We start from the raw sequence: 10,494 nt of genomic DNA on the forward strand, positions 1-10,494 counted from the left end.
TGTCATGACCCCAAACAATCAGCATCAGAGACATACGTGCCTGATGTTTCTAATCTTTGAATATTACAGAAATCGCCGTTTGTCGTTCAGGGTGTACAATTTTAAATGCTGCCGTGACCGCTGGTCGTTAAGTATCTTATAATCGATAAATATTTTGAAAGTATAATTTGTAATAAGTACGTAAATTTCATAGCTACATGCTGTATTTTATGTATTTCGTCAATTAATTTTCAAATAATTAAAATGAAAATCGTGACGATTTCTACAGTTTATTGATAAATAATTAATTAAACCATCTGCGATTATTAAACAAATAAATCACCTGGCAAAAATTACCTGCCAGACGAATCAATACTCAAAGTCATGTGATTACTCTCGACCAATCGCAATTCGTTTTATCAGTCATCATCATCCATATTCAGCTGTTACATCGGATTTTTTCCTGGATCAGTAAACTTTGTCGGTAATTACATATAAAGGTAAGAATACTTCATCTCCATCTAATGATCAAAACATATCAGAACGTATCTTCTTGAAAATGAAGTAAAACATTTCTAGTGTTGTATGTGTTTTCCGTTTTGGAAAAAAAGGGTGGAGACTTTTTTTTTTAGAAATTATAGGCCGGGGGATGAAATCATTGATTATTAAATGCGAATTGATTTATCAAAAGAAAAAAAAATATAATGAGCTAGTTTGCTCTGCGTTTAGCACGGATACTAGTTATTTAAAATGCGAGGAAAATGTCGGGCTTCCATGTTTTCCATTTCCCCGTTTGTTGTCAATTCATTATAAAATGTCCTTATATTTTTATATCGCTACCATTATCATTACTGTTACCCATATCTACAAATTATTTCCTTTTAAATAGGTTTATTTTAACACTTTTACATGGGACTTAAAACACTACAAATTTTCAAGCAGATATTTCCGTGTGATTATTGAATAATCCAAATATATTCACAATGGCGGCTGTCTTGTTTTGTCTATTTATGATACTTGGTTTTATAAAAGCCTTTTGATAAGTATAAATATTTAAATATTAGAATAAAGCGCATTATATGAACAATAAAAAATATTTCAAACAATAACCGAAATATTTCAATTTTTTTAAATTGCTTCATCTGTCTACACTCAGTTTGACAGGTTCGGCATTCTGAACGCTTTACCGACGTTTTGAATTTAATGAAACTTTTTTTTCGCAAGGATGTGCACACATGCATTTTAAAATTAATATGCTTATTTTTGTCATTATTTAAACACATTTTAGAGGGATAAATTCAGTTTAAAAGAGAAGTTAATTCCACCTTTTGATGTTATCTGAGTGGTTGGTGAATTCGAAATCGGAAAGAATAGGAAAACTTATATGAATTAAGAATCAATTATTATAATTATTTGCTGTTATTTTTAACACCACAGCTTGAGTTTTATGCTTTAAAGAGATGCACAGTAGACATACCCCTTTTTGTCTTTGTTGTAGTATATTAATTATCTTTTACACCTGGTGCAACATATACATAATGACACTTTTATATATTACTGATTGTCACAGTCTCAGGGGATAGTATGTATTTTGCTTGAAACAAAAGTGAGAAAACGGTTGAGTGAAGACGATTATGTTGTACGCTATTAAAAATGTTGCTTTTGGCAAAGTGGTTAAATGATATAATACCCAAGGACCAAATTTCAAGATATTGTGTATGATAATTTTTTATAGATTGTTTTACATTTCCAGATTGTAATGATTGGTTTCGTTTTGTTTTACGTCGCATGCAATGTAAATTGTTAGAAATACAAAGGATTATATAATTTGTTTCGCTTTGCTATATGTCATCATCATTGTATCAGATATCAGGCTCTAATCTCTCCTCTCTTTCCTTTTGTGTATCTTCCAATATATAAACTGAAAGTACATGTAGTACCCCTTCATTTTTCAGACTTTTAACAAGGCTAGACCCTCACCTTATCCCCCTTTAATCAAATATAATGTGCTCTCTTTAGTGTACATATGTATATATATATATATATATATAAAATACAAATGAATGTTCTATGTATGTTTACTAATAATACCGAGAAGACCTACTTCTATGCAAACCTAATAATTCATATTGTAAACACACAGGAAATAATGAAGTACAGACTTCCACTATAAAACGTTGATGCGGTTCATTAACAAGGAAAGGAAAACTAATTATATACACACGATCAGCACATCTTCCTGTTCAAAATATGTCAAACATTTTGTTTTATCCTTTCTTACAAATTCTTCTCTTTAATTAATGTGGCATGGAAGTAATAATGTTCTAAAATTGTCTTCTCGCTTTAAACATCTAAGAGATTTTATACAGATTTTGTCTGAGATGAAAAATAAGGGATAAGGGGGGGGGGGGCTTTTTTAACTCTTCGCTTGTCGATATTTATTGTTTATATGAAAACGTGATAGTCATGGTATATGAAAAATAACTTACGGAAAAGTCGATTTCTATCTCAAAATCATCTTACCATACATTCATTTTCCTTTTAAGTAAGAATGTATTTTGATTGTCGTTCATTTACCATTTAACCCCTTGACAGATATTCAAAATTACATTAAGATGAAAATGAAATCCCAGATCACAGAAATCTTTTCCTAGCATGCGATCATTTATTGATCAGAACGATCTTTTGAAGGTTCACTATATAAAACAAATCGTCTTTTCTCCAGTTATTGGTCTCCGGAATGAACAAATACATTCCATTCTCTTTATCACAAACAATCCAATTTCTCAATAAAGGAGAGAGGTTATTAAATTACTTTAGTGTAAATAATTCTTTTGCCAATAGTAATTTGTGATGGATATTAACGATGCAATTTTCTAAATTCGTTCATTGTTGTCCATATTAGTCACATCTTATGATTATGGTTTTTATCAGTTTACAACGTCATTTTGTAAATAATGCCGGGTTACAAGGGGAAAAAAAGGCTTACTAAATTTTTAGACTCAACAATTTTGATTAAGAAATAAGAATGAGGTACCGAACAGAATAATTTTGTAAAGTAACAAAAACGTTAGGAAGAAATGTGCACCTCAAACTTTTTTGCCCCAACCCACACACACTCCACCACAACCATTGAATAATGGTACAAATTTGATGGCGAATGATCGTCCACAACAAGTGTCAATGGTATTGATAACGTTTTCTTACTTCTGACAAAATGTAAAAGCACAAACGTTCCATACTGTCAAGGAAAATAAATAAACACTGTGAGTAAACTTGGATAATACTGCGCAGTATATATCCCTCTTCATGTAAGGGGCCTTGGTGGCCAAGTGGTCTAAGTAGTTCTACTACTGTAATCACTAGCCAGTCAACACTGAGGTTGTGAGTTCGAACCCCGCTCGTGCGGGTGCACTCGAATCCAATCTTAATTGACTAGGATTGTCAGTTTTCCTATCGAAGGTCGGTGGTTTTCTCCGCGCACTCCGGCTTCCTCCACCAATAAAAAATGGCCGCCACGAAATAGCCCAAATGTGGCGCTTAAAAGTGGCGCTAAAACATCAACAATCAACCAATCAATCCCTCTTCATGTACATATATAATGTGCATGTATCATGTTTTTTTACTTTTGGTGTGTACTTACTGATCGATACAAACATGCATTTGAACGCCTTTGTGGTCTCGTGGTGGAGTGCCGTTCTCGTACATTTTACAAAGCAGGGTTCATGTTCTCGTCCTGAAATGTATGTGATATTTGCAACTGGGCGTTAATCACCCAATACATCATCATCAATCGCATTTGTATATTTTTACAGCGTTATATCTATCTTAATAGACTGTCTTCCCTTGCCGTCGAAATTGATTGCTTTATAGAATAAGATATTTTATTTTTCCATTAATTAAATGGGCCAACAAAGAAGATATTACTATATAAGACATAATTATATCATACAAAATTAAAATATGATTCACTGGACGGAAATACAATTCCCAAGCTATACAGATATCTGTGAAAACATACAATATGTTGTTCAATATGTCGATACATCACTATAACTTAATCAATTACAGTATGAGTAAGGTAATTAACACCCGGTATGTCAATTACAACGCTGTAACTAATCATTATAGGAATGTTATCAATCAATACAGATCATTATTTCATAATTATGTTTCATTCTCACACTGGTACATGTTATACTTAGCATGGACGTGTTATAGTAAGTCTAGCCAGTTAGGACTTTACAATGTACTGTTCATGTATCTGTTTAACTCTGTGTGGTGATTATTGCACACTTTACATGTTCATGAATAAATCGCCCCATCGGCTCACATCCAAAAACCACCAATGGCCTTTGTGTATCCGGCATTAAGACCCTAGGTTTCAAAATGCTTGTCATTGCGTTCCGATTTATTCGTTAGTATAGTGTTACTCTTTGATTTCAGCGAATGTTAAGTTTCAAACTTGTACAATACATTTTTTTTTATTTCATTTTATTTTATTTTAGGGAAAAGTGGGGAGGGGTGGTGGCATACTATCGAATGTTGCTTAATGTTCTGAAAATTTCCTTTTTTTTCTTACGAATACGTGACATTTTTCCATATGCAGTACACAAAAGAGTCATACAATAATTATTATGAACATTTTACAACCACGCCATAAAATTTAAAAGAAAATAAAAGTTGTTAATCTGTTTACTGGTTCACACTTCAAATATTTTCAATTATTTTACAATGATGAATATAATCTTTATTTTGTCCGTCATGTTTATTTTTCAATCATTGAAGTAAAAGAATCCCATAATATTTTGTGTAAACAACATTTGAAAGTTTAACATAGAAATAAAATTCTATGGATCGAATTATCATTAGTCTTCTGTAATTACGTATTAAGTTCTAAAATGTTAATAATTTGTAATCATAAAATATTTATTGTCCAAAAGCAAAATTTGCGTCATTCGTTATGTAATAAAACAACACTTGTACAATTTAAGTTAAAACGAGACCTGAAATCATTCCGTCCATATCTGTGCCCACCACCTGTTATTTCAAACATGTTTTTTAATTTTTGTTTACAAAACAATAAAATGTCAATGGATACACGTAGGACCCAAATTAGAAACTAGCCAAAAAAAAATGGAATAAATTGTTAAAAATTACCCAAAAAGTTTAATGATGATTACACCTACATGAACGGAGTATATTTATTTATAATAATTAATATAAAATATAATTGTCAAATGTCCCGTTTACAATTGCACGTACAAAAGGTCGGGTCGCCTACATGCAAAATGTAAAAAAATATAACTCTGACTGACGGGATTTCTTACGCTTGTCAGATTCTTGTTGTCAAAACAATAGTCAAATTAATATTTTATGACATTTGTCATGTAAACTTCGTTATAACAGTTTTATTAATTCTTTGTGGTTGTATGAAATTCATCTGGCATATGATTGATTGATTATTAGTGTTGTACGCCCCAACAACACAAAATGGGTAAGTACACGTAAGTAAATTAAACTTACAAATTGACAAACATTTCAAACATAAGGGAACCACTACTTGATTTGATTTGATTTGTTTTTTAAGGTGGCTATGTCTTACATTTTATTACACATAATAGTAATTTTCATCCTATCTTTGGCATAGTTCCCCCAGTAATGATCAAACCAGAATATTCATCTCCAATATCTTTATGCCCCACCCCTCAGAATGAAAATGGTCAATCCATTTAGCTCTGCTAGATCAAGCCTATGCATTTGAAATTGATGATATGCAGTATACTGAAACAACAAACATGCGTTTTATGCTCCACAAAACGGGGAGGGGGAGAAACGAAGCTGTAACCGGAAATATATGAATGGTCACTTATGTAGGGTCGTATATATTAGCCTCAGCACCTGTCACATTATTATGATCTCATTCATAACTGGGGATATTGGAGGGGTTGTTTTCGTTTAAGAAGCCTAACCCCCTCCCAGCACGGATAACGTATTTGATAAATCCTGCACAACTGCTTTTTAAATGGGACGGCCGTAAAATTAGTTGAAGAAACTATTTCTAAATCAACATGCGAATAAAACAAAACTATAATATTAAGCCCTTTTAATATGAATTAAATGAATTACTTGGTACATGTACCTTCATCGTTAGTAGCTGCATTGAAAATAAAACGACGCATAAATAAACATAACTTGTTTACATTGAAAGAAGCCATTTTTTAGTAAAAACAAAATTTTTCGTCTTATCATTATTATTTATAAACAACAAATACTCTTTTGTTTCATTGATTTGTTTTGGGTATTAATCAGTTTGACCTATCGTCAAGGTATAGCAAGATACAGATATACCAACTCATTGTGTACTAGCAAACGAAAGTACATGTTCAGTTGAAACAAAGTAACATAATAAAAATCTAATAGTGGTCTTTAACTTTTGTATATTAAACAAATCATCTCGTTCTATCTATCAATTGCTTCTTTTTTCAGGACCGAAATGTCTAACTTATTAGACTTGGAAGAAATCGCCAAGACCTGGGCATGGACTGCATTCATGAAAACACGGTCAAAAGAACTCAGTAAATTAAAATATGATGATGTGAGACTTGATGTGAATTGGTCCAGGGTCCGCTTCGTTTCTGAGGGAGAGGAATACTTAGATAAAAAGATGGAAGATGTGCCAACAGTACAAGTCGTTTTTCAGTCCACCTTTCAAAATAATACGGATTCTGAGCAGGAGCATTCTTTCCAAACAGAGAGAACAACAACATGCGTTAGTACGACCAATATAACCAAAGGTTTTACGAAAGGTTTTAATGTAGAGCTGAAACTCGGACTTCCGGATGAAGTAGCAGGTATCACTGCTGGTTTCGGAAGAGAGACGACTATGGAAACCGGATTTGAAGATACTAATGAGAAATCGTTAACTTGGGCCGTTAATAGTACAGTGAAGGTGCCGAAAAAGACCAAAACAACGGCTGTCATGGAAGTAAAGGAAAAAGAATTTACCGCAAGTTACAAAATGAATGTGAAAGTACGCGGGATTGTTTTTGTCTCGATCACAAATCTAAAGGATAACAATGCGTTCATTCAGTCTGTGGAAGGAGATTTTTCAGAAATGATGAAAGACGAAGCTAAAAATGGGTCAAAAGGATTTGTGGTCGAGAACAGAACAATAACCTGGGATATTGAAGGGAACTGTAAATTTAGATTCGGAATCGAACAATCTGTTCGACTTGAAGAGGAGCCTATTAGTTAACCTCGCATAAAACATCAAATTATTAACTTTAGATTGTCACACACATTAGAGAATGATTTTTAAAATTAATTAATTAAAAAATTAGAACTGTATTACCAGGAGCTGAATATGTTTATCAAAAAATGATATGTAACATGATATAATGTACTAAAAATAAATGACGCCGCTTTTATGTGAGATATTGGAGAAGATGTGTCATATAAAATTTTCTATAAATGTATCTATAATTTAAACCCTCGCTGCATTTTATTTAAAGAGAAACGATTGAGTGACTGCACCATTTATTGTGAAGTTTCAGGAAGAATCGGTTGTTTACATGTAAATACTGTGTCTAATGTTTAATGTTTTTGGGGGAGGGGTGCAAAATTCAACATTTAGAGTTGTGAAAAATGTTTTCCATATTCAGTACCCCTTTAATTAAAACAATATAGATCCGTCATTGTATGAGTATGCCATTAAATATGTGCTCTTCTCTTTACTTTAAGGGGTCTCAAAATTAACAATCAAAATGTGAGCGGTTTATCCTGGTAAAATTCCTTAGTTCTGTATCTATTGAACATCATTTGATTTATTTCTGTTAACCATGCAGTGTGTACAGCCTGTTGATATATAGAGATAAGCCCCCAAAGGAGGCACGTTTTGTGAATTGGTTGCTTAAAAATATAAATAAAGGAGATGTGGTATGATTGCCAATGAGATAATTATCAACCAGAGACCAAAGAGACAAGGGTGTAAACAATTATATTATTTTATAAATAGGGAACTGTACGACATAGCTGATAATGAACAAAACACATACCGTATAGTCAGGTATATAAGGCACCGGCAGGGCAACTCATTAGAGAAAACTATAACAATTCATTAGAGAAAACTATAACAATTCATTAGAGAAAACTATAACAATTCATAAGAGAAAATAATAACAATTCATTAGAGAAAACTAAAACAATTCATTAGAGAAAACTATAACAATTCCTTAGAGAAAACTATAACAATTCATTAGAGAAAACTAAAACAATTCATTAGACTAAACTAAAACAATTCATTGGAGAAAACTCTATAAGGATTCATTAGAGAAAACTATAACAATTCATTGGAGAAAACTATAACAACTCATTAGAGAAAAAACTAAAACAATTCATTAGAGAAAAACAACAGCATGGTTTATGCTAAAACAACAAAGGAACAAAAATAGATAGACAGCAACTTACACCAACCAATGAGTTACAGGCTCCTGACTTTGGACAGCACATGCATGTAAAGAAAGTGGCGAGGTTAAACAGAAGTCCACTTCTCATGCAGTAAATTAACACAATGCATCCAGCATATTCCACTTGATGTGAATATTTGTCTTTAGTTGCATTTTTTTTGCTCGAAAGACCTCTAGATATTTTTTTTCTTGTAAACCTTATACCTTGTACATATATCGAGAGGAAGTTCTTTTTAAAGAAAGGAATTCTGGTCTGATTGATGTCGTGGTACATGTAAGTTGTTGGTCAATCATGCCACATGTGGAGCAGGATCTGCTTACCCTTCTTGAACACCACATGAGATCATCACCGGTGTTTGGTGGGATTCCCTTGCTCATTCTTTATTTGTTTTGTTTTTAGACTGTTGTTAGTATTTTGGTAGCTTTTCGTTTTTTTACTATTACATTGTCTGTTCGTTTTTGACTTATGAGTTTGAATATCCGTTTGATACCTTCCGCCTCTCTTTTAGTGTTAACGATGGCGGCCTCTCTTTTAGTGTTAACGATGGCGATAAGCAACGAAAGGACCGAATTTAGCTGATATAATTTCAAATGGAAATGCATATTCAGGAAAAGAACAAATGAATAAAAACAAAGTTGTAGGTTTTGTAAATTGTGTCAAACGAGATGAAGAACGGACAATTTGACTGCCACTGGAATAATATGGAAAATTGTGTGTTTGGTAGAGACTAGAGTTTTACGTTTAAACTGGCTACCTACGGGCTCCATAAAGAGTGTCGGCTACAGATCTATTCCGATATACACCAAGTAATTAATTGAGGAAATAGTTTGTTTCTACTTTTTTGTTCTCAAAAATATAGCTAGGATTGTGGTTGGGCTATATGATCTAATTTGTAGATGCCTTTAATTGCGTGATGTTTGTTAGGAGTCTAAATAAAATAAGAATATACGCCATGAGCATAAATGAAAGAAAAAAAATGAAAAAAAAGCTGCAATAAAAAATAAAAAAAATTCCCATGTTTAAAATACTAAGGATAAATGTTATTGCTGCAGACGAAATAGTTTCATATAAATCAAAAATGTCTTAAAAATCAAAGAGGGAAATTGGTAGACCTTCGGCATTATAAGGGCACCCCTTTGGTCTCTTACATACTCATACCCCAGAAAAAGCATACCAATGTATATTCGTTCGCAATGACTTATTTCCTTAAACTGATTTGTATTCTTACCTATTATAGGCATAATAAGACGAAAAGAGAGACCGGTACAACATGAGTGAATATAAAGCCCATTATTTTATTTCCCCCTGAATTGTATTCTTATAGTGACGAGGAAGGAAAACAGGTTAATGTGAAGTATGTCCATGTGGCAAGTATTAAGATAGCATCTTTTTAGGAGTAATACCATCATTGATTTCCCCCATAGACTTTATTAAATTGTCACATAACATTTCATTGCATATAAGATAATAACCATCACTGGAAGTTAACCAATCACCCCCTTTTTCCTGTTTACTAGCTTTAGTAACCATGTATCCTCAAGTTTCCAAAATATTTTAAAGAAACACCAAATAAAAAAGGATGGTGCTTTGAAACACCCAAGACATATGCATATGACTTACAATTTTTTTCTGCAATGAAATGCAGGGTTAACTTCCTTCAGCTGTCAAATTCAAGGGATACATTGTATGACGTACTATGGTTTGGTGGTATTACACCTTTATGTTATCTATTTGCATCATTCGAACTTCTATCGATACATCAATTGCTATATAGAAAAATGAGAGACACCGCTCATTATGACGGGAAAAAACGCACTAAAGAATGCAGCATATAAATGAATGGTGCAAAAAAAAAAAAGAAAAAAAAAAAGAAAAAAAAAAAAAAACGCACAACCTTTGGAGAACCGCTTTGGCAAATTTGTGCTGAAAGTTTTTATGCAGAACAATTGAAACATCAAGTCGTGAGTCAAAGTATAGATTATGTGAAATTCAATGTAACTATATTCATTTCGTAATATTGAACAACATTATTTTAAAAATAAAATA

General features: G+C 32.4%; 1 protein-coding gene across 1 annotated transcript; it reads left to right on the forward strand.

Moving 5' to 3' along the window:
• Positions 1 to 362: 362 nt before the first annotated feature.
• Positions 363 to 7,426, forward strand: LOC127704787 (uncharacterized). The gene is made up of 2 exons (XM_052208996.1): positions 363 to 479; positions 6,469 to 7,426. Exon 2 carries the CDS (start codon positions 6,476 to 6,478, stop codon positions 7,235 to 7,237), a length of 762 nt encoding a protein of 253 aa, XP_052064956.1. The 5' UTR covers positions 363 to 479; positions 6,469 to 6,475; the 3' UTR covers positions 7,238 to 7,426.
• The last annotated feature ends 3,068 nt before the right edge of the window (positions 7,427 to 10,494 follow it).

The sequence above is a fragment of the Mytilus californianus genome, unplaced genomic scaffold, assembly GCF_021869535.1.
Source record: "Mytilus californianus isolate M0D057914Y unplaced genomic scaffold, xbMytCali1.0.p SCAF_6, whole genome shotgun sequence".
Taxonomy (NCBI): domain Eukaryota; kingdom Metazoa; phylum Mollusca; class Bivalvia; order Mytilida; family Mytilidae; genus Mytilus; species Mytilus californianus.